Source organism: Ipomoea nil, unplaced genomic scaffold, assembly GCF_001879475.1.
Source record: "Ipomoea nil cultivar Tokyo-kokei standard unplaced genomic scaffold, Asagao_1.1 scaffold3147, whole genome shotgun sequence".
In the NCBI taxonomy this organism is placed as follows: domain Eukaryota; kingdom Viridiplantae; phylum Streptophyta; class Magnoliopsida; order Solanales; family Convolvulaceae; genus Ipomoea; species Ipomoea nil.
In genome coordinates, this window is record NW_017619575.1 from 807549 (window position 1) to 832423 (window position 24875).

At 32.0% G+C, this 24875-nt stretch overlaps 1 protein-coding gene and 1 long non-coding RNA gene across 4 annotated transcripts; one reads left to right on the top strand and one right to left on the bottom strand.

Moving 5' to 3' along the window:
- The first annotated feature begins 14504 nt into the window (after positions 1-14504).
- On the top strand, positions 14505-20037 carry LOC109167168 (chloride channel protein CLC-c). Of its 3 annotated transcripts, none has more exons than XM_019316126.1 (7): positions 14505-14947; positions 15576-15776; positions 16163-16345; positions 16933-17195; positions 17474-17743; positions 18234-19362; positions 19530-20037. In XM_019316126.1, the coding sequence occupies exons 3-7, from the start codon at positions 16190-16192 to the stop codon at positions 19623-19625; spliced, it is 1914 nt and encodes a 637-aa protein (XP_019171671.1). In that variant the 5' UTR covers positions 14505-14947; positions 15576-15776; positions 16163-16189; the 3' UTR covers positions 19626-20037. The 3 variants fall into 3 exon arrangements, with proteins under 3 accessions (XP_019171671.1, XP_019171670.1, XP_019171672.1); XM_019316125.1 differs by having other exon boundaries at positions 16168-16345; XM_019316127.1 differs by lacking the exon at positions 14505-14947 and having other exon boundaries at positions 15699-15776; positions 16178-16345.
- Positions 19886-20323, bottom strand: LOC109167171. Its single transcript, XR_002051801.1, has 2 exons — positions 20075-20323; positions 19886-20027 (listed from the first exon to the last, which is right to left on the bottom strand). It is a non-coding gene; the product is annotated as an uncharacterized LOC109167171 (long non-coding RNA).
- Positions 20324-24875: the final 4552 nt, after the last annotated feature.

Here is a 24875-nt window from a genome sequence, read left to right on the forward strand (position 1 = left end):
TGGAATTCAATGTGTATTGTCTTATTCACCTAAAAGATTTTGTGTTCACATTTTTAACGTTGAAAAGAACTTACAGCCTTGTAATGGTCCAACTTCGAGACATGAATGAATGAAACACAATAATGGACAAAAAAGGTATTGATTTAAGTATAAAATGGATGTATGTGATTAAATGGGTCGAGCATGATTTTTCGAGTGATGAATGTGGATATAAAATTTGTACTTATGAGTGCACACGATCCGCAAATAATATAGAGGAGTAGTGAGTATAATGAATTCAGTAATCCCAATTAATTTACTAGTGCCTAAACTCTAAAGTGGGTTGCTATCTAATTTGGACAATAATTCACCTCATGATATATGTGTTTAGCGCCTGCTACAATTTTAATTCTAAGGATATGAACAAGACATCACAAATCTCTGTAGCCCTCACCATTATCTGTTGGCGTTCATCTCCATGCAACATTAAAGTGGACCATTGACATATATGTTCATTTTTAATATACTATGAATTCATTTTAATTGTATTATAAATTCATTATATTTCGATACAAGTTTATTTGTAATGTACTTATAAATAAATACTAGTTTTTTACGCGAATTGCGCGATTGGGATAATGCCCAATGTTTTTTTTAATAAATACTTTAAAGTATATTAAGGCAAGATTATATTGCAATTGTTCATGCATAGATAATTGAATGTTGAATTTGCGTATTTAAATATGTAATTCTAAGTTTACAAATGCAAGATAAGATAATATAGTCAAGATTGATTATAATTGTCAATATTATAATTGTATTGGTATGGTTGAAACTAAATACGAGACATAAGGGAGAGCAATTAAAAATTAGGGCATGAAATGTTAAATATATACTAATATTGAAGATGTAATTGCTGGTTGCCAAAGAAGGACATTGTGAGGTAGTTTTATACCTCAATTTGTTGTGTGATTTGAATACTCTTTTTGTCAATAATTTTCCCAAATAGTTAATATGATTGCCTTAATTATATATATATATATATATATATATATATATATATATATATATATATATATATATATATATATATATATATTAAAACAATTATTATTATTATTATTATTAAATATATGTATACCCTTAGGTCAGTTTACATGTTAATCTAAACAGCTAAGTTTTCTAAATATCTTTTTACCAACCGTTGATATAATTCGCTGGTCAAATCCGCAAATATAATCCGCTAACGCTAACCGCTAACTGCTGATTGTCAAACAAGGACATTGCGAGGTTGTTCTCACTTCAATTTGTTGTGTGATTTGAATACTCTCTTTGTCAACAAAACCCGTAGTTAATATGATTGGCCTTATTAATTATATTTTTTTAATTTTTTTATGGTATTAATAAAATACTTGGTAAATAAACATATAGCATTATTTTGTATTATAACTTTGATATTTAATTAAAAAATAGTGCACAAAAAGATAATAGACAATATAGTGAATAAATCAATTGATGAATTTGAATGTAAAGTATTTTTACGTTGGAGAAATATAAAGACAATATAACTAATATAATTATTTCTCTTAATTAATTTATTGATAATGAATATTCTTTTTAATAAAGACATTGTAGGGACAATGTAGCGAATATAATTATTATTTACTTTAATAAGAGTCTGATATAGTAATAATTATGCCAACTTTGATTGGGATGAGTTCGAACCTAAAACCTTTCTTATTGAAATCAATGAGTAAATTAACCGTGAACTAACAGAAATTAACGGAAAAGAAAAGATAATATTTAACGGAAAAGTTAACGGATAATCATATTCATTAAGGATAAATTAGTAAATCTTAAGAAAAAATAAAATCCGATCAATCTGAGCCATTCATTTGATTAAAAAATTTGACCGCCATTTTTTATACCCATTATAGACCTAACTCTCTTGGGCTCTTATTAGTATAGTAGATGTAGTTATTAAATTTGCAACATATTAAAAATAAATTTGTATCTGACATGCTACACGAAGTGGCCAAGTGGGCACCAAACTAATATAAAGTCTTTTATTGGTTTCAAAAATATAACAGAAGTTTACGAAAAATTATTATGTGGACCATGATCCATATAGTTGTGTGAATTATGAATATCAAGTATATTTTTAATATATTGGAAATACATTATTTTTGTACTGAAGGTACATTATATAAAATATTGTACTCTTAATATATTAAAAATATATTTTAAAAAAATATACCTTACATACATAAATAATGTACCATTTATACATTTAAAATGTACTTTTTATTTATAGTTCATACAATTGTGTGGACCAAGGTCCATGTAATAATGATCGGAAGCTTACATTGAAGCCCATCCAGCGCAATTGTGAATTTTGGGCTACTATTTCACTTTAAATCTTCAGACTTTTTTTGTAGCCCACTTGCAAACTATAACATCACTTTTGCATTTTTTTTCCTCGCAATTCACAAACGTTCTCTCTTGATTTTTTTTTTTTTTTTCAAATCAAATAATGACATAATTTTTATTTTATTCCTTATGAAATACTGGGTAATATTAATATTTTTTGTTCAATACTCGTTATGTACACCAAACACAGTATTATTATTATTATTATTATTATTATTATTATTATTATTATTATTATTATTATTATTATTATTATTATTATTATTATTATTATTATTATTATTATTGTTGTTGTTGTTGTTGTTGTTGTTGTTGTTGTTGTTGTTGTTGTTGTTGTTGTTGTTGTTGTTATATGGAAATACGGTTTTAATATTTAATTCCAATCAATTCACAAATTTAATATTTAATTTGTTTATATGTTTTTTTAGTACTATCAATTCTATTATAGTGTACTATCTATTTAATATAAGAGTTTGATTCTGTGATCTTCCTTCAAGGAAAGTCACAAAAGTGTCAATTGAACACAATGTACTTGACAATTTGTTTATATGTTAAGTACATAATAGATTAAATATTTAATTTTGCAAAAATCACATTGACTATTAACGTTTTTTTATATTAGATCATCCATTTAAAAAAGTAACCGAGCTTATTTATTTATTAGATTTATTTATTACTATTGTGAGTTCTCCTTAGAAAACTAGTATATGTGTACTTCTAAATTTTATTCCCATTTTCAAAATTTTGAAGTAAACATTTTTTTTGGAATCCACATTATAAAAATAGTATATCGTTGTTTGTCACATCAAAAAATAAAAGAAGAGAGTAGAATTTGAAAATATATGTAATAAAACTTTTCCACATATTTAATAATGTTGCTTCACAAAAATCGTTGGTTGGCAGAGTTTCGTATGTTGCCGTCTTGAAGCATGGAATCTGACTTTGATTTTTTATTTAGAAATTTTGATTTTGATTACGTTAGGCTAAGTGATGAATGCATTAAACCAACAATATTAAGAAATTATATTTATTTTCCCGAATTCGCTAATCCAACAATAAATTCGATAAAAATATGCTGACATTTATAATTTATCAATTATCATGAAGTAAATATAACTAATTTCATGTTAATAACCTTTTGATCTTGTAACATGAAATGACTTTTTCTATGAAAAGTCGTTTGAGTCTCAGTGAAGATAGTATGAACTATTTGTGTTTTAGTAGAGTTTACAATGTTGATTGACACTAATACTTATTATACAAAGTCTTTAATTTTTAATTGTACTCAACATAAAAGATAGCCGTGCATATTCACACCTTATAATTTTCTAATTTATATCAGTTGTGAACCTTCAATAAATTGACTAACTATTTAAAGCATTTATCATATGAGCAGGAAGTTTCTAGACTATTTAAAAAAAAAAAAAAAAAAAAAAAAAAAAAAAAAAGCCTAAGAGCATCCACACTTGTGGATATTGTTGAGATAATTCAGCATTAATTCTTCCCTTATTGAGATAATAGCTAGTGTGGACATGGGATAATTGAGAAATAATCTCCCTGCAGGGAGATTGTCAGAAAAAAAAAAAAAAAAAAAAAAAAAAAAAAAGAGAAAGAAGAAGAAGCAAGGCTGTGCGCGTGCAGTGCACGCGCCCGGAGGCGCGTCAGGCGCGCCAGTCGGCGCGCCTGACGCGTCTGAATACTTTCTTTTTTTTTTAATTTTTTTTTGTTTTGTTTTTTTCTTTTTTTTTTTTTCTCTCCTCTCCCACACTCTCTTTCCTAATCACTCTTACATTATCTCCCCATTCTTTCCAACCAATGTGGATGCTCTAACAATTAACAAAGTCAAAATCTGCTTTTTCAGTCAGTCATATTTACGTTTCCTCCATCCGTGCGCCACGTAGCAATAATTCAGATGGTTCTTGCGTTTTCAGATAGCGAAACGGGGTGCCCGTGAGAATAAAGACGATCGCCTTTTCGCCTTCTTTGAGAGCTAAGCTATATGGGGTGGGCCCTTTTATGCCTAACCCACCTGGCGGCCTGCCTCACAACTACGTTTTGACCATTCAACTTCTTTTTTTTTTTTTTCCAATAGTGATGCCATGGACTTAGGTCCAGGAAAATTAGGATTTAAATACACAATTTATATATTAAATATTTACAATTTAAATTATAAACATTATGTAAATTGTAAATATTTAGTATATAAAATTATGAACATTCAATATATAAATGGTGTATTTTTAGATCCAGATTCAGAGTTCACATATTAATTTCCCTTTTTTTTGGGATGTATATGATTCAACATATATCAAGATACAACAGCCATTCAATAATTCATATTTAATTCATGGTGGGTAATAATGGAAACAAGGGATCGGATTTATGATGAATGAATGACTGTATTTCATTGTAGGGAAGGGCGAGGGCCGATTATGTCTTTGATTTGAAATTTTTTATTGAACATCTATCGATAAGTTAAAAACTAATTATTAAACTCATCCAAAAAATAATTAGTTTGAAAAAAAAAAAAAAGGGACATATTGTTCCCCAACTTCAAGCTTAGGTTTAGTCTCAAATCTAAAACTTTTACCCTATATATTATCAATAAATTTTTACGTTTCAAATTAACCTTCAATCCATGATCGAAATTTATTAGCATCTTAGGAGATAAGGCTTACACGAAGAGTGAGCATGACTTCAAAAGGCCTAATCGGCCATCCATTCTCGATACAATCGATATTTCTGAAATCCAAAAAGATGTTAACAACAGTTATTATTGTAACAAATTATACAATATGTCTCTAGTTGTTTAATATTAATGATTGTTCATGACTTTGCTATTATTTGTTTGAGATTTTATAAAATCGTTAGAGTAGAAAGAAGCGACAGACTTCTAATTCTAATACTCACCAATGAACTTGTATACCTTAACCTAAAATTTTATTTACAAGATATTGTTACCCGTTCTTAGTTAACACGAAAATTACACATTCTTTAATTTAGGTTTATTTGAGTCGTTGCACTACATGATTAAGGGCGTAGTAAATTAAAATGTGAGTGTTTTAAACCCTTACACCAAAAGTAGAAGGTGCTATGTGTGACCCATATTTTATATGGCTAATTTGAGTATTTGTCACATGTCTTTAAGTTGTTTAACTTATTACCAACCTTATCCTCTTGAGAGAGAGTATAGGCATGTAGTAAATAATTGTTTATTAGGTTTTGTCGTGAACTTATCGTTAAAGTAGAAATTTTAAGTATGGTAAATGATTAAATATATATATAATTATGGTAATATTTAGTTTATATTAAGTTTAAAGATGTAAGATAATTTTATCCAATAAAAATAATAGTATGATATTTGTAGCGAAATGTACACAACTCAATAAGAATAAAAATAGACATCAATAATAGGTAATAACATTGGTTCATTTTATAAGTTTTTTTTTTTTTTTTTAAAGATGTTAGATCTTTATAGTATTGTATAATAATAATAATAATAATAATAATAATAATAATAATAATAATAATAATAATAATAATAATAATAATAATAATAATAATAACACTAGTACAAAACAGTTCATTAGCGTATGTTATAGAAGGCAATAGGCGTCTGTCGTACAACAAGATGCCTATGAACCAGACGCTAAAAGTCATCACTTTAGGCGTCTGTTGTTCGCTGATGCATGTGCATGGTAATTAATAATAATGGGGAAAGATGCACTAAAAAGGTTGAGGTCCAAATGAATTAGAAGAGGTAGTGGATTGTTTAAACTCGGTTCAATCCCCTGGTCCCTCAGAAACACCATTTCTAGTTGCTGAGATTTGCTTATTAAGGATTGGAAGGTTGAGGTCCAAATGAATTAGAAGAGATAGTGGATTGGCTAAACAACTCGGTTCAATCCCTTGGTCCCTCAGAAACACCATTTCTAGTTGTTGAGATTTGCTTAGTAAGGACTGGGAAGTGGTGATCAAGCACATTTATCGTGAACAAAATGAGGTGGCTCACATCTATCGTGAACAAAATGAGAGTCTCAATAACTGTACATTAAGTTACGAGTCTTTCTCCATCTAATCCAAAAAAATAATGGGAAAATATAATAGATCAGAAATTATATCAGTAATGATATTTTTGTTCAAATATTTATATAATACAACTCTTATAAGATAATGTATAAAAAAAATGTAACGAAAAAATGAATATAATTGATCAACTATCATTCACTGTTATTAGTTTTTGGATTTTGATATATAATATGATGTAATCAAAACACTTTCGTTTGGGATAAGCAATGAACAGAGTCAAATGGGATTTAATTGAGGGGGGTGATCTGATAATGTAATTAATTAGATAATAATGGTCATGGTGTCCTATAATTGGTGCCTTTATGTGGTTAAGGAATTTCCCATACTATTTTATTATTTTATTACAATAATTTATGTTTAGAAATGTTGTCATGACGGGCACTACTTAGTTACGAAATATTGGCTCAGTACGCAACCTATTGCGTATTCTCTTAATTAAACCACATCGGACTTATATCATTTCATTTGTGCAATGTCACGATTTTAGTCAAACATTTGAAAAAATAATTTTTTGAGGACAAGTGTACTCTAACTAAATTAGTTAGATTGTTAACTTCGTAATTATAAACTTACAAATTTGACTTACAACCGAAACAACCTTTTTGGTACTCATATTATGCTGCATGTATTATTATTTATTTATATATAAAGATATAAAGATAAATATGTAAACATATATCAAATATAGAATACCTAGCAACGCTAATATCAATCGTTATATTGTGGACCCTGGTCCAATACACAATTTATGTTCATAATGCACAGAATTTGTGTTTATAATACACATACAATAAACACGATATAATGAACATGAATTCTGTGTTAATTCATGTTCATTATATCGTGTTTATGTGTATGTATATTATGAAATGAATTATGTGCATTATGAAATCAAATTCTGTATATTGGACTACACCATATAATTTGCCCACTAATATGTGCGTTGCTTTATCTATTTATATTCCCTGGTGTGGCTGGCGTATATGTTGTGGCCTCGTGGGGCAAAACAGGCCCCTCGTGCCGCAGAAGGTGGCGTGAGACAAGCATTTAACAATTTTGTTATAACGTTAACTGTGTTATAATTATGGCTCAATAATTGCTTCATGGATCTGCAGGTACAACGTTTACTACGGTAGATGATCTGATGGTTTGGAGAGTGGAAACAGCTAATACTTGCAAATGATCTTGATTCTCGTACTTGGGGTGCATTGGGGCCCGCTACCCATAGTAGAATAATGTGACTAAAACGGTTAAAAGTTGTTATAACGAGATTGTCGTGGTCCATTATTTTGGCAAATTTTGCTACGGAGATTGAGCTGATAGAGCAAGATTGCAAAACACGTTAGGCAGCCTCTAAGTGTCGAGGGGACGCCTAACGTCTAGGCGCTGATTATTTTTATTTATTATTATTTTTTAAATAATTTTTTTAAAAAATTAAAAATTGTGAAATTCACTAATAAAACATAAGGTTCCTCTAGTTTTTTCTTACAAATTATTTACATAAGTGGTTGTAAAATCGTTTTGAATATTGTTGAAACCATTTAAATACATAAAAAATTAAAATTAAGAGCAAAAGAAATATTTTTTTGGAGAAATTAGAGGGCCAAACCGCCTTTGGCTTTTTGCGGTGTAAATCTCGAAAAAATACACAATTTGAAAAAAAAATTGTCCAAAACGAACAACCGAGTCAAAAGTTATGCCTTCCCGAACTTTTAACACTTTAAAACGCAAAAAAAAAAAAAATTAATTAAAATAAACGGTCGAACCGGCCGGCCGGCCGCGGAGGAGGCCGATTCCGGCCTTCCTCGCGGCAGCCGGCAGCCGCCTAACGCCTAGGCGCGATTTTTGCAACCATGGCTGATAGTGAGCGGAGTTCACCTGCAAATTAATCTAATTACATAAATTTTAAAAATTATGGACTACATTGCATAAAAATGAGGAGTTAAGATATCTAATTGGATTTATTTATTTTTTTAGTTTAAGAGTTTAATTGCATTTTTGTCTATACTTGAATGATCTATTTGATCCTTATCTCAAAATTATAATAATTGGAAAGTTCGATCTAATCACAAGTACGTGACACGGTTAAACATGTGCTTAAAGGTAATTTCAATAGTAAATTGTTCCAATTACTATTGAAATCATACTAACTTTAGTACTTGAAGAGTTGAAATTCATCGGCATGGGACGATTTATAAGTGGATTGTTAATGCAACAATAAGATCGAAGATCATCAACACTATTATAATTAATCTATTAATCAATTATAGATTTACAGGGCGTTTAGTTGGAGAGGGGGAATTATGTGGGAAAAGAATTACAATTCAATGGGAGATGAATTATTGGGAATAAAGCGAGAATTTAAATTTCAGTGTTTGGTTTACAGGAATAGAATTATTGAGAATTTCAATTCCAATGCTTGGTATATATGGGAATTGAAAGGGAATAAGTAATATAAAGTCAAAAATGTCAATTGTTGTTGTTAGGCATTAATTTTAGGTTAAAAAAGGAAGGGGTAATTTTGACTCATCACTATCTTTTTTTCTTCCTCAAATTCCAAGAATTAAAATTCCAGGAGGGACATGAAATTTTAATTCCATGAAAATGAAGAAATTGCAATTCCATGGAATTGCAATTTCCTTTCAACCAAACAAAGAAATTTTGTGGCCTTTGAAATTATGTGAGAATTAAGTGGAAAGTGAATTTAAATTCCCTTCAACCAAACGCCATGTTCGAGTACATAAATAAGATTAGAATAAAATTCATATAATATACACTTTGCCCTAGATTTATTAATCCACGAATAAAGCTCGTGTTCGTAATTTTTGTACTACGTTACATTTAATTTGTTTTTTTCCTTTTTGTTTTATTTTGTATTGTCGGTAGTCACTACACTCTGATTCAAAATATCTCATTTCACAGTATATTATTTCTTGTACTATTTTTCCTATTTTATTTACTACTCCGTATTTACTAATCAAATCAACTTATTTTTGTGAGTACTATTGACCTTGTTACAAGTAGCTTTCTACTCGAACCCATAATTTGTCATTTAAAAGAATCACTTCATGCCGTTTGACTACAAGATTTTTGGTAACTTATTTTTCTTTGCTTATCCTATTATTATATTTTAATAATTTTTAAACTTATCTTTTTGTGATTAATAACTTTTAATGTAATTTTTCAATATATAAATGTTATATATTAAAATTATATTAAATATTAAGAAAATCGAATTGTAAATAATTTGGGGGTTAGTCCATTAATCAAATTAGACACATAAAATGCGATGAAAGGAGTACAAATAATTTGCAGATGGTACATGGTACCATTGGTTCATTGAATATCATTTCAATTTTCAAGTATACATGTAACATGATCGATCAAAATTTTTCTAGTACGCACCCTCGAATAGTGACTACGACTTTTCCTCGTCACAAATAAAAATGATACAACTCTACATTCAACTTTGCATTATTGAAAACCATTTTAATACTACCAGGTACGACACATGACAATGTCACACCATTATAATACTAGCTATTCCATCTGTCTCATTTTATATGCATGGTTCGATTATCTAAATTTGAGTCGTCAATTATTTATAATTAAACATTTGTAATATTTAATTTAGTGTTATAAATAAATTTTATATATTAAAAAATTAAATTAAAATATTATTAAACACACAAAAATACTTTTAAAAATTAATAGAACCCATTCAAGAAAATAAACGAATAAGAGTTGATTTTATCCATAAATAATAAAGTGAAAAAGTAAAATTATAAGTATATCAAGAAATACATGATACAAAATATATGATTGTGTCATATACTATTTAAAATTATTTCTATACAGCTAGGTATAACACATTATTATATGAAGTATTACTAAAAAACCGTAATACCAAACACATGTTTATATATGACAACGTTTATTTTAACTTCTTTTTTTTTTTTTTTAAATATTCTCTACTTGTCCAATTAATCACTTTTTACCAATTTAACGGGTTTAATGGTTTTTTTTTCTAATAATTATTAGATGGTTAAATTTAATTATTCACTTGCTAGGAGGTGTAGTTTACGCTACTTTTTTCTTTGGAGGAAAATAAAATATATCGACCCTTTAAAGGAAAAAAATAAAATAAAAGTGCTATTGTTTATCTGCATTTTTAATTTGAAAATTAAATTTGAAATATTTTTCAAGTTTGTAAATACAAAATAGAGAGTTTTTAATATTTTATTTTATTTGAAAATATTAAAATTTTGAATACAATTCTTTTATTTATTTTTTTCTGAAAAAAAAAAAAAAGAAAAAAGAATGACAAGTTCCCCGTTTACACCACATGCATGCCTTTACTTTCTGGAAATTATATATTGGACCATTATTTTTATGGTGTTATAGCCAAGGCATCAATATTCAATAATCATTTATGCTATATAATAAATGCTTTATTTATTGACGATACCGATAGCGACAAACAAGTGTGGGGTTGCATTCATTGTATTTACTATTTGTGGTGTGCCAATTTGCAATTATAGATACAAACACACCATATACAAATTGAAACGGACTAACGGAGTATAACGTACATTTTGGGAAAATTTTAAAATCTCTCTCTTCATGAGGTCTGTTTTTAGTGCAATAATTGCATATTAATTAATTGGATTTTTTTTTTGAAAACAATTAATTGGATTGATAATATAAAGAAAACAAAATATTATGAACATATATTATATTGTAACCTAGTCAGTAGTACTTAAAAAAATATTAATCCACAAAAATATTTTTCTAACATTTCTTTAGTGATAGAGGAAAATCTGCGCAACCACTATTCGAGTGTGTACACTGGGTAAACTTCACTTTTGTGTAATAGATTACAAACTACAAAAGAAAGATAAACAATACTAGGAATACTTTGTAGGACGGGGTTGAGTGAGATAGTGTTGGACACCTTTTTCCTTGTAATAAAGTTACATTACTCTAAAAAAATTATTACAAATAATATCTATTTCGTAACGTATCATTATTTTATTGGATATTTTTTTTTAAAAAAAAATGATTATTGTGTGAACTGTTTATTCATTTATGGTAACACTGACCAATTTGCAAGTAATTAATGAAAATACATTTGTTCCTTTTTAAAAAAAAAAAAAATCAATTCTACGTAATATGTGGTAAACTTGATGTAATGATTTTAGTAATGAAAAATAACATTTTCCTTTTAAAAAAAATGATTATTGTTTTAGTTTGGAAAGCAAATCATATACCTACCAATACATATAATTGGAAAATTTTACAAACGGTAAAAATGCTAATTACTAAAAATAAAAAGTAATGAAATATATTTGTAATTTTTATCAGTTATATTATTGATTGAAAATCTAATGCTGGTAGAGTAATCAATTGATAAAATCTACTCAGGACACCTCGTGATATAACCACTTTTATTATTTTATAATCCCAAAAAAGTATTCTATGACTTTGTGTATGTGATCGACGGACTCAAGTACTCAACTTATAGTATTTTGACAAAAATTAAACTCGGAGACAATCAAATCTAAGTTGGTCAGGTTGGTGGATTGGTAACCACAAGTTTTCAAATTCGTCTCCCAATGAAAGCGGCCTATTGGCTAGCTTCTTGATTTAAGACGGTCAATTATGAATAATCTAGGTTAGTTTACCTTATTGTGATAATTTGTCCGGTAGGATTACAAGGCGGGATTACCCCATAATGCACTCTCTTGAGTAGTGATTGTGTTTCCCTCTTCAACAAAAACCAAAAAAAAAAATAAAAAATTGTGACCTTTTGATAAGAGAACCATATTTCCACCAACTCGACTACTCATTTTGAACATATTCGATCATATTTTGATTATTAAAAGTTTTTAAAATATTATACTTGGTAGAAGATGATTCACTTTGAACATTTAATTTGTACTTTGGCCTTCATGTTTCAAACTTTGTCACCAAATAACATTAGTTATTATCTTCTAACAGGACAGTGTAGGTTTCTTGTAACTTTTTTTTCTTTTTTTCTTTTTTTCTATACTATAAAGGAAAAAGGACTGTAAAACTTTTATTTTAGGTATTAATTTATTTTTTCTAAAGTTAGTAAATTTGATTTATTGTTAGTATGTACTTGTCCTCAATTGTATATCATTCGTTGCAACAATTCTTTATATATATATAAAAATATGAAGAATATACTATTATACATGTATATGATAAACTCTAGTGTAATTGGATCAAATACAAATTAGTTTCATAGTAATAAAAAGGAGAAAACATTGAGGATGCTACCAAACTTTTACAATTTGTACAATTAAATCACTGAAGAGAATAGTTGTGCAATTAAACTATTTAACATTAGAAATTTGGACAATTAGTATTATTTAACTTGGTTTAAGGTTAGATTTTTTGAAAGCAATCAAATCAGTATATATTAGAGATATAAGCTGAAATAGAGTCAGGAGGGATATCATCTCAATACATAGCTGTAGACTGACCAAATGCTATAGAAGCTAAAGTATGAGCTAGTAAATTATTCGATCTAGGAATAAACTTGATTAAACAATAATCGGAATAAGAAATAACAGATCTGCAACTATCAACGGCATAGCCGACGTACGAACGAACTGGAACACTGGTGGAAGACAGATAATGCTGAAGAGTTAGGCAATCCGTGAGAAGCTCTATAGACCGTTCCCTGCGATCCCTCAGCTAGGACAAGACTTCCTTGCATGCGAATGCCTCGGCCATTAACGGAGAGAAACAATCATGGAGATTGGCGTTGAAGGCCGCAACATAACCCCCATTCTCGTCGAGAATCACCGCTCCAACCGAGGCTTTGTTTGTCGCAGGGTGAAATCCGGCGTCGAATTGATATGTGCGCGACAGTAGTGCAGTTGCATGATCCGGGTTGGCAGAGTGGGTTGCGACAGCCTCGGCAGTGGACGGCTGGTGGCTGCTGCCCGGATGCACCCGGCGCCAAGCGTGCATGGCGGCAGTGGCGGTCGCCAAGAGTTTCTTCGGCGTCGGAAGGTAAGCATCCCAAACCGCACCATTTCTTGCTCTCACAATATAATATAGAATAGCAGCTGTGAACATGATTTCATTAGTGTCTAGAATATTCATAGCGTACTTCACCAAATCAAGAATGAAAAATATTTGTCACAATATTGAGAATTGGAAGGTGGGATTCACGCCATATGGAACTTGCAAAATCACACAATACTAAAGAATGCATAGTATCCTCATGAGTAATACCACACATAGCACAAGTATGATCAACCTCCCCTCTCTTTATAAGCAAGTTCTTGGTAGTGGGAAGAATATCACTTAAGGCTCTCCATATAAAAGTTTTTCATTTAGGGAATTTTAAGTTTCCATATGGAGGGTCACTTATCAAAATTGCCCTCATAATCAACATAATTCCAACAATAAATCTGTAGCCACTTTTAACAGAATAGTAACCTTTTAGGATCTCCATGTCAATACCAAGTATCCTAGTTTGGAGAAATAGGTATCTTCAAAATAAGAGCCACGTCCGTAGGCAAAAAAAAAAAATCAGACATAATTGAATGGTTCCGTGAACCAGTATCCTGGTCAATCAATACTGGTTTAAGGTGAGATGATTTAACACTTTTCTCCTAATACAAATACTAAATTATATATGTAAAAAATATATATGATGTAAATATGCAATGAGAGCATTTGAAATTTAACAAATATGGAGTAACTAATAGTAACCCATTGTTTTACAAATATTATTAATATTTTTACAAAATGAATTTAATAAATTAAATTTTTATTAATAACTAATAACATATCCCATGGATTAAAAGTAAAATTTACTGAAGAATCATGATGTTTACCTAGCAGTGTAGCACCCTTAGATTGCCTCAATATATGGGGTTTGTCCGTTTGTGATTGATATAAGTGTTGATAAAGTTTCGGTCAAAGTGAGGGGCAAAATAGACCAAAGGATCAATGGGCATGAACTTTAAACGACATTTTAAGCTTCTTCTCCAATCTCTCTCTCCTATTATACATGATCACGCAACGCTCCAACTTCCTTCCCTCTACTCATGCTTTAACAGAAAAAGGAAAAATTACCGTTTCCTTATTCAGATGAGAATTGCATCTGAACGGCTCTATCTGAAACCTAGAGCCTGATTTGCTCGTGAACAGTGAGATTCGGAAGCTTACGTACGCCGGCGGAGTTTTGTATGGATAAGGAGGAGGTAGATATAGAGAATGCGGCGGAGAGGAACGGAGCTGGTAATTGGGAGCGGGAACGGCACGATGACGGGGCGGAGAGTCACGATGAGTGGGCGTCGGGGCAAATCAGGGAGCCTTTGCTTCTTTCCAAGAGCAGAGTCAATAACACATCGCAGATTGCCATTATTGGAGCCAACGTTTGCCCCATCGAAAGCCTCGATTACGAGTATGTTCTGTTCGGTGTTGATATGCTATTGTGTTTCTCACTTTAACTACTTTATATTTGTAAAATCCAGAAAGTGCTAACTGTTTTTTTTTCCCTCAATTTCTCAGTGTTATTTTTGAAATTGAATTTTGTCTCTATTTGACTGTTAAACGAGTCATTTCTCCCTAGTATTAGAGTTTTTGGAATAAGGAATCGGACACTTTTGTATTATTGGGAGGAAGATGAAAGTTATGCCTACGGATTAGGATTTGGGTACAAGTATAATTAGTTAGCACAGTTGGATCATTTTGATTTTTCTCATTATGCTTTTCTCTTTTCAATTATTGTGTTTTCGGTTGTTTTGCTATTACTTTTTTTTTTTTTTTTTTTTTTTTTTTTGGGAGTTACGGATCACATGGTGTACGGGTCAGCTTAGATCTATTTGCCGAATTGGGCTTTTGACTGATATTGGCTTGCGTGCAAAAGCTTTAATGTAATGTACGAACTTATTGTATTGGGTATGGATGGAGTATACATGGAACTTATGTGCAAGGATGCAATCATGCCACTTTCTATACATTGCTATTATCTGCAGTGGGGTATCTAGCAGTTAAATTCCAATTTCACTCCCTTGTTATTTAATGTGCAGGATTCTTGAAAATGACCTAATTAAACAGGATTGGAGGTCAAGGAAGAAGGTTCAGATATTCCAATACATATTTCTCAAATGGACGCTTGCATTTCTCATTGGATTGGTTACAGGGATTGTAGCCCTTTTTAATAACCTTGCAGTGGAGAATATTGCTGGTTTCAAACTTCTACTTAGTAACAACTTAATGCTCAAGGGAGAGTAAGCTCTGTTCCATTAAATCTTAATTTATGAAAATTTTCATGCTTTAATTTCATTTGCAACTATTATTATGTGTGTCAATTGTCTTTTTGAGCTACAAGCTGTTTGGTTGATGTTATGTTGAAGATGCTTTATAAGCCTATTAAGGATCTTTTGACTAGTGTGCTTTACCTGCCACACCATAATTTGGCATTTTACTGGCTCCATGAAGGAAGTGACACTACATTGGATTCATTCATATGCACAATTCCCAGCAGAGTCTGAGCTCACAAAGTCTTTATTGGTTACAAAATATGTTAGCTTTATATGTTTATTTCAGTGTAACGCCATAACAAGATCTAGTTATTTCATTTGTTTTTATTCTTTGGTAGTGATTTTAAATTCAGTGCAGGTATTTTCAGGCATTTGCTGCAATGGCTGGTTGCAATCTGATTCTCGCAATTTGTGCTGGATTCCTATGTGCATTTGTTGCGCCTGCAGCTGCTGGCTCTGGTATTCCTGAAGTGAAAGCATATCTCAATGGTGTGGATGCTCATTCAATATTGGCTCCAAGTACCCTATTTGTCAAGGTAGGTTTGCCTTATTTTTCACGCACAAAAACCTGCATATAAAAATCTGAGTTAAGCCGTATGCTTAAAATGACACTATGGATGACAGTGTAAACGAATTAGGGTGCAAAACAAATACCATTGACAGTAAGGAAAAAATTATTAGTTCAAACAAAGGAGCTTTGCCTTCTATGGGAGTGACTTCTGATTCAGAGCTTGTATTACCTAAATCAGTTTTGTTTCTTTATTTTTATTCTTCTTTAGCTTCAAACTGCCTAAAAAGCTGGTGTATTCTACCATTCCAATATTGTTAGGTTCCTATAAGCACACTGTTTTTTTTTTTTTTTTTTCTTCTCACTTTCAAGAAGGTATATGCTTATTATTTGCAGAAGAACTAGATTTTTATTTGTACATTGCAACTTTGCTGGACAATTCCCTCTTACTCATGATGCAATTGGTAACTTAGTTTTGCTATGAAAATGTTTTGGTTCATGAGATTACACATTTGTTGCTTACTTTGTAAGTACTTGTTTTATTGTTAAGCTGCTACGCCAATTTCATAGCTTCAAAGACTCAAATAAATTATTGTAATTCATTGAACTTGGCAGATTTTTGGTTCCATCTTTGGTGTTGCTGCTGGATTTGTTGTGGGAAAAGAAGGGCCCATGGTTCATACAGGTGCTTGCATTGCAAACTTACTTGGACAGGGAGGTTCCCGCAAGTATCGTTTGACTTGGAAATGGCTTAGACTCTTCAAAAATGACCGGGACCGTAGGGATTTGATCACCTGTGGAGCTGCAGCTGGTGTTGCAGGTGCTTTCCGTGCCCCAGTTGGAGGTGTCCTTTTTGCCCTTGAAGAAGCTGCCTCATGGTCTCTCTCTCTCCCTCTGAATTTGGGCTATATTTATTATTCTGACTACTTCCTCTTTCATAAAACCAATCAGATGACAAACAGTCAATCATCACCACTTGTTGGGCATATGAAATTAATGATAGAATGGAGTAAATATATTCTAGCATCTAGTTTGATGAAAGTGTTGCCCAACACAAAATGTAATTGAAAATTAGAGTTTCTTAGCAAAGTTATCTTGTTGTGCGGCCCCACGCCCTTTAAGTTTTGATAGTTATCTTTTTAGTTATTCATTTTAGGTGGCGGAGTGCACTTCTTTGGAGGACCTTTTTCACAACTGCTGTAGTGGCTGTGGTTCTCAGAACTTTTATCCAATTTTGTCGGTCTGGGAAATGTGGGCTATTTGGGCAAGGAGGCCTGATTATGTTTGATATTCATTCAACCGTGCCTAACTATAACACTATAGATATGCTGGCAGTTATGTTACTTGGAATACTTGGAGGTGTTTTGGGAAGCCTATACAACTATCTTGTGGACAAGGTTCTTCGAATCTACAGCATTATCAATGAGTATGCCCTTTAGTCGCTTCTTATGATGCCATATTATATATTTTCTTGCCTTGTTTTGTTCTGGTCTTTTACAACTGAGCAAGCATAATTATTAGCAATATTTTAATGTTCTACACTAACTTTCCATGTGGGTGCATAATTTCTGCTTGTGGTAGTTTCATGATGTGAAGATTCTTTAGAAGCATGTACCCTGCTTCTCTCATTCTCTGTAGTGTAACTAAAGGATTTTTCTCTTTGCCCTTGTTGACATGAAGTTGTAATTAACTATTTCACTTGAGTTTTAAAACATCATCAATAGAGTGGCAGGTGAGCAGTGTCCTAGTTGCATGATAAGGTTGCTGTATTCCCTTTTCTTTTCCAAGTTACTTCATCTTAAAAATGTGATTATGTCTTTGACATACTTGTTAAAATTTTGTCTTTGCCATAGTTCACAGAATGTGGATTTTCATGGTTCCTTTTGGTCTTATGTTGATTTTTTCACGCTATGCAGAAGAGGTCCAGGTTTCAAGATGTTGCTTGTCATGACCATTTCTATCTTGACTTCTTGTTGCTTGTTTGGCCTTCCTTGGTTGGCATCATGCAGACCTTGTCCTCCAGGGTTGGAGAGTGAATGCCCTACCAAAGGTCGATCTGGGAACTTCAAGAATTTCCAGTGTCCAGCAGGGCAATACAATGATCTTGCTTCCCTCTTTCTGAACACCAATGATGATGCCATACGTAATTTGTTCAGTTCAAGAGATGAGAGTGAATTTCTACTCTCTACCCTATTTGTGTTTTTTGTTGGGGTTTACTTCCTTGGGATTGTTACTTATGGAATTGCTGTTCCATCTGGGCTCTTCATTCCTGTCATCCTTGCTGGATCCTCATATGGGCGTCTTGTTGGGAACTTCTTGGGTTCTGTCTCCAACCTTGATGCGGGTCTCTTTGCCCTGCTTGGTGCTGCCTCCTTTCTTGGTGGGACGATGAGGATGACCGTGTCACTATGTGTCATACTGCTCGAACTCACAAATGATCTCTTAATGCTCCCACTCATGATGCTAGTTCTGCTTATATCGAAAACCGTGGCTGATTGTTTTAACAAAGGGGTCTACGACCAAATTGTGAAGATGAAGGGTTTGCCTTTCATGGAAGCTCATGCTGAACCATACATGAGGCATTTGGTTGCTGGGGATGTTTGCTCTGGACCCCTAATAACCTTTTCTGGTATTGAGAAAGTGGGCAACATCTTTCATGCTTTAAAGATAACTGGACACAATGGGTTTCCGGTGATTGATGAGCCACCTTTCTCTGAATCACCAGAGCTATATGGGCTTGTTCTTAGGTCACATCTGCTCGTTTTGCTGAATGGAAAGAATTTCTCCAAACAGCAGGGGTTGATGGGCTCACAAATCTTGACGAGGTTTCACGCATTTGATTTTGCAAAGCCGGGTTTAGGAAAGGGGCTTAAAGTTGATGATTTGAATATCACGGAGGAGGAGATGGAGATGTATGTTGATCTCCATCCTATCACAAATACGTCTCCTTACACTGTAGTGGAGACGATGTCTCTGGCAAAAGCTGCAATACTCTTTCGAGAGCTTGGTCTCAGACACTTGTGTGTTGTCCCAAAGCGACTTGGGGTAACGTTTTTCTTTTCTTTTCTTTTCTTTTGCCTCTCATCACGACTTTGCTACATAATCTTCTGTCCTTAAAAGGAATTTGAAAACTCCTTTGTCCTTTATGATAGCATCATTTGTGGCTTCTCAGTTCTAACTTGTTAACATTTTCATCGTCGTTTTCTTTGCAGAGACCACCAATTGTGGGAATCTTGACGCGACATGATTTCATGCCCGAGCATATCTTGGGACTCTACCCTAGCATCAATCCCCACGGCCATGGCTAGTCGGGATTCGGTGAGTCTGCATTGGCAAAGGTCCCCATTATTCCCTTTTCTGAAGTTTCAGAGAGAACTTTGGTTATTTACATAGCATTGTGTTACTGTAACGGCATTGCGTTACATAGAACATAATGGAGAAATAGAGTCAACGTACTAAACTGTCGCCGCATGCAAAACAAAGTTGTTTGTTTGTTTACGCATTCGTAGACAAACGTAAAAACAGTACGTAGTAATAATGTGGTCTCATACTTCTGTAAGTTTATTCGTTTTCGAGTGCCAAATTAGCGCTCGTATATGTATTGAACTGTGTAATATTTGTCGTTTTTGGGTGCGAAATGAGCAGTTGGGCACTAGTATTTGTATTGTAGTACTTAGTATTATTTATGTGAATTTATTTAATAATTTGACCTTGTTCTACTTAGTATTATTTATGTGAATTTATTTAATAATTTGACCTTGTTCGGCAATTTTTTTTTTTTTTTTTTTTTTTTTTTTTTTTTGATTAGTTCATTTTTCCTTGCAAGGCAGAATTTCAAGAAATTTGTAATTGAAAGTTGAAACTACTGGTGAATGGTGATTAATAGCAAAATATGCCAAATGATTATGTGAATTGCTTTGAAATATAATCAAATATCCAATGCAAAACTTCTATACAAATGTCAAGCGATGCTCGTATAAGATTTTATACAGAGTATACTATTTTTATTGAGTGTGTGTGTGTGTGTGTTTTTTTTTTTTTTTTTTTTTTTTTTTTTTGTATTTTATAAAAATTGAATATAATTTGTTTCTTTATATTAATGATGTTGTGCAGTACTTATAATTCAATATAATTTTCATTTATAATATTGCTTAAGTGGCACGATGTGATGCCTCTCATAGTATTTGCCACCTTCGTCATGAAGATTAAACATTTGAGAGAATTTTTATAATACATTATTGTAAAAAGTTAAATAAGAAAAAATTGAAATCTTTTAAAAGCTTTTTCTGAAGAAGTTATAGAAGCTAGTCTTTGATTTTCTTATATGCGCTTTAAGCCTTTAAATGTGATTTGAAATAATAATAATAATAATAATAATAATAATAATAATAATAATAATAATAATAATAATAATAATAATAATAATAATAATTATTATTATTATTATTATTATTATTACTACTACTACTACTATTATTATAATTATTATAATAATAATAATTATTATTATTGTTATTCTTATTATTGTTATTATTATTATTTTATTGTTATTATTATTGTTATTATTATTTTTATTACTGTTATTATTATTATTATTATTATTATTATTATTGTTGTTGTTGTTGTTGTTGTTATTGTTATTGTTATTCTTATTATTGTTATTGTTATTATTATTGTTATTGTTATTATTATTCTTTTTATTATTATTATTATTATTATTATTATTATTATTATTATTATTATTATTATTATTATTATTATTGTTATTATTATTATGACAAACACTACAATCTCGATATCTCTATCTCTATATATATTAAAGCAAAATGATGGCCAAAATTTTTTTTCTTCCAAAGTGTGAAAGCATTTATTGTATTCACATCACATGAATTAATATTTATTATATATCAATTCTTATTTTAATTAATTAATTAATTATATATATATATATATATATATATATATATATATATATATATATATATATATATATATATATATATATATATATATATATATATATATATATATATATAAACAAAATCCTAGACCTGGCAATTCGTGTATACGGGTCCGTTAACAGGTCGACACGAACACGATAAGGCTAAACACGAACATGACACGTTATGGTTAACGGGTTCAAATTTTTAATACGAACACGATTTGTTAACGGGTTGACACGATAGACACGTTTTGTTAACAGGTTTCAAGTCGTGCTGACACGATATGACACGAAACTCGTTTAAACCCGCTATTTCTATTAATATGTTTAAAAAAACTAAAATTTAAAATTAAGTTCTATAAAAAAAAAATAAACCTATAGTTCAATCCAACAAACAAACTAAAAAATATTCAATCCATAACATTCATAAAATGATAAAATAACATCCAAAAATCATAACTAAAGGAGTCCATACTAGTTTTTGGAATCAATTGAACACAATAAAAATTCAAATTTTAAATTGTTGAATAATGGTGTAGGATTTTGGCCTAATGTAGGAAATTCATCCTTAGTCATGTTCATAATATTTTTTGTAATCTCATTCATGACAATGATTCTTAGCGGGTTATAAACATGTTTGGTAAACGGGTTCGTGTTAAATAGGTTAACACGATAATATTAACGGGTTAAACGGGTTCTTAATAGGTTTACCGGGTTGACCCGTTAAGACACGAAACATAACGAGTCCTTAATGGGTCAACCTGGGACACGTTAAGGCTGAACACTAACCCGTTATTTTCGTGTTCGATTTCGTGTCGTGTTAACGAGTCGTGTCCATAATTGCCAGGTCTACAAAATCCTCCTATATCATTAAAAAAAAAAAGTAAAATGGAAATTAAGAATGGGTAATTTATTTTATGGAAACAAATAAAGTAATTAAGTATAATGGGAAAATTCAAGAATCGGTAATTTATTTATGGAAGCAAATAAAGTAATTAAGTATAATGGGAAAAATTCATTAGTACTTCTTCGGATTAAATATGGAACGAAACTGAAATAATATATTTACCAAAAATAATTAAATGTTTATGTAAATAATAATGCATAATTATGGTATCTTCATAATTACGGTCAAATGAGTACATAATTATACATATTGCATTATTTTTGTAGAATAAGAATATTACCGTCAAATGAGAACATAATTGGTAATTGGTAATATAATAAATACAATAACCATAACCTAATTTGTTATCTACATTCTTCTAGGATATAAATACATATTAGCATCCATCTCAAACTACCATTACAGTATACATAGATGTAGAGTTTGAGTGCAATTCAAATACATAGCGAACAACCTAGGTTCGCCACCGTAGTTTCGATCATGGCTCCTATTAGGGAAAAAACTCTTAGACACTGTCAATTGTAAGATAATAAATACGGAGTATCTAACAGTAGTGAGGGGGGCTTCATATGCGCAGTAAACAAAGGTCTAGCCTCTATGGTTCAGTTGACTTACCATGATTTACATCATCTCAGATGCTCTGTCGAGTCGGGGTGTGGGGGGCCCTTATGGTTGGAGCAACTAATCGCTTTAGCCAAATCATGAGCACTGAGTAGGCTGGTTCGCTGACAATCAATGTGATGAACTACACAAGAACTAAATGTGTTAATGAGGTTCATACATGCATGAGTAACTAAGCCAACACAAAAGAGATCCCCAATCTCTTGGCAGCCACACACCTCCAAAACATATTGCATGATGCAGCCATCACTATATAATAGTCTATACAAAGTTCCTTACAACAAAGGACTAATGACTCACGTTGGGCACGTTGAGTTGCAATAGCTGCTAAACACGAGACACAATCGATAGGTGCAGAGTGCATGAAACACAGTTTCCTGCTCCGATCCACAAACTGGGCATGCAAGATCCACTTCCACTTTCTTCTTAAGTAGGTTGGACGTGATGGGAAGGATTTCTTTCCAGCTATCAAGAGGAATGAGCGCCCCTTGGGAGGGGCTTTAGACCCCAAAGCTTGTTCCAAACTCCTTCCTAAAGGGGTGCATGTAGGGTGGTTGACGACACCATTTGTGAGCAGTCTATACCCATTGTGAACCGAATATTGACTTCTCAAGTCCTTATGTGGCTGCCAAGAGATTGGGCAGATTAAACAAATGATGAGGAGCTGCCATCCTGCTTACCCAAATGAGGCAGGTTAAACAAATGTAGTTGCTTAAAGCCTAGGCCACCATTTTCCTTAGGGATGCTCATAGGATCCTAAGCTAACCGATGGATACTCCTTTTATCACTACCGTTCCACCATCAGTATTTGTTCATGCAATAATATTTTCACACAACTATTTGGGGAGTAGGAAAGCGCTCATAGCTTGCGCCAAGTTCTTGAGTAAAAACCTCTTTTCCTATATGAGAAAGAAACTTTTTGTTCCATGCCCCTATCTTCTGCCTAAGCTTTTGCTCAATGTTAGAAAAAACAACCTTCCTATTAAGCCCAATAGGGGAGGGGAGGCCTAGATACTTCCCAAAGTCTGGAACTTGAGTCACATTAAGCATATTTTCCACTGTTGGGCGTTTGTCGGGTTGGCCGAGTTCAGCTCTTGCTTGATTCGAGACGTGATGTTGTGGCTTACCATGGAGGGATGTGGCTAAATAGTTAATGTCCACCTACTTATCACCAATTAGTTTTAAGTAGGATATGACAACCAGATAGTCAAAGAACTATGTGGTCAAGCGTGCTTGACTTACAACAGTCACGTGATGAGTGAACCACTGGGAAGTAAGCATAGTACAATACTGAGATCTAACAATTGGTATCAGAGCCGAGGTCACGGGTTCAAATCGATGGCGAGGCAAAAACCGAGTCCAGGTCTAGTCCCGGATGGGATATGGGTAAAGGTCTGGCCCAGTCTAGTCCTAAGAGGGGATGATGGGCGCGTAGGATAAGGATCGAGTCAGGCAAGTTGCAATTGTGCTTGGTGTTCAAAGGTTGTGGCAGGTGCTGGGAGGGAGATTGTTGGGCATCGGTCGGGTTGGCCGAGTTCAGCCCCTGCTCAAATTCGAGACGTGACACTATGGCTTACCATGGAGGAATGCGCTTATCACCAATTGGTATTAAGTACGATATGATAACCAGATAGCCAAAAAACTCTATGGTTAAGCGTGCTTGACTTTCAGCAGTCACATGATGGGTGACCCACTAGGAAGTAAGCACTCGTAGAAGTGAGAGGCCCTTTACACATATTGGGCATGTAGAAATATAACTGAGAGACCCTCTGCACAAATGATAAAATGGTACAAGGAGAGGGGGGTCCCTTTGTCTAAGCCCACATGTGGGGAGATTGTACCACTCGAACTACCATTTACTAGGATATTATACTTGGCTGTGGTGACACACAACATCACCTTATCCACCCATTCACTCACAAACCCCGTCATTGTAATCTCTCTCTCTCTCTCTCTATATATATATATATATATATATATATATATATATATATATATATATATATATATATATATATATATATATATATATATATATATATATATAAAGCCCACTCCATTTGATCATAATCCAATTTCATGGCCACC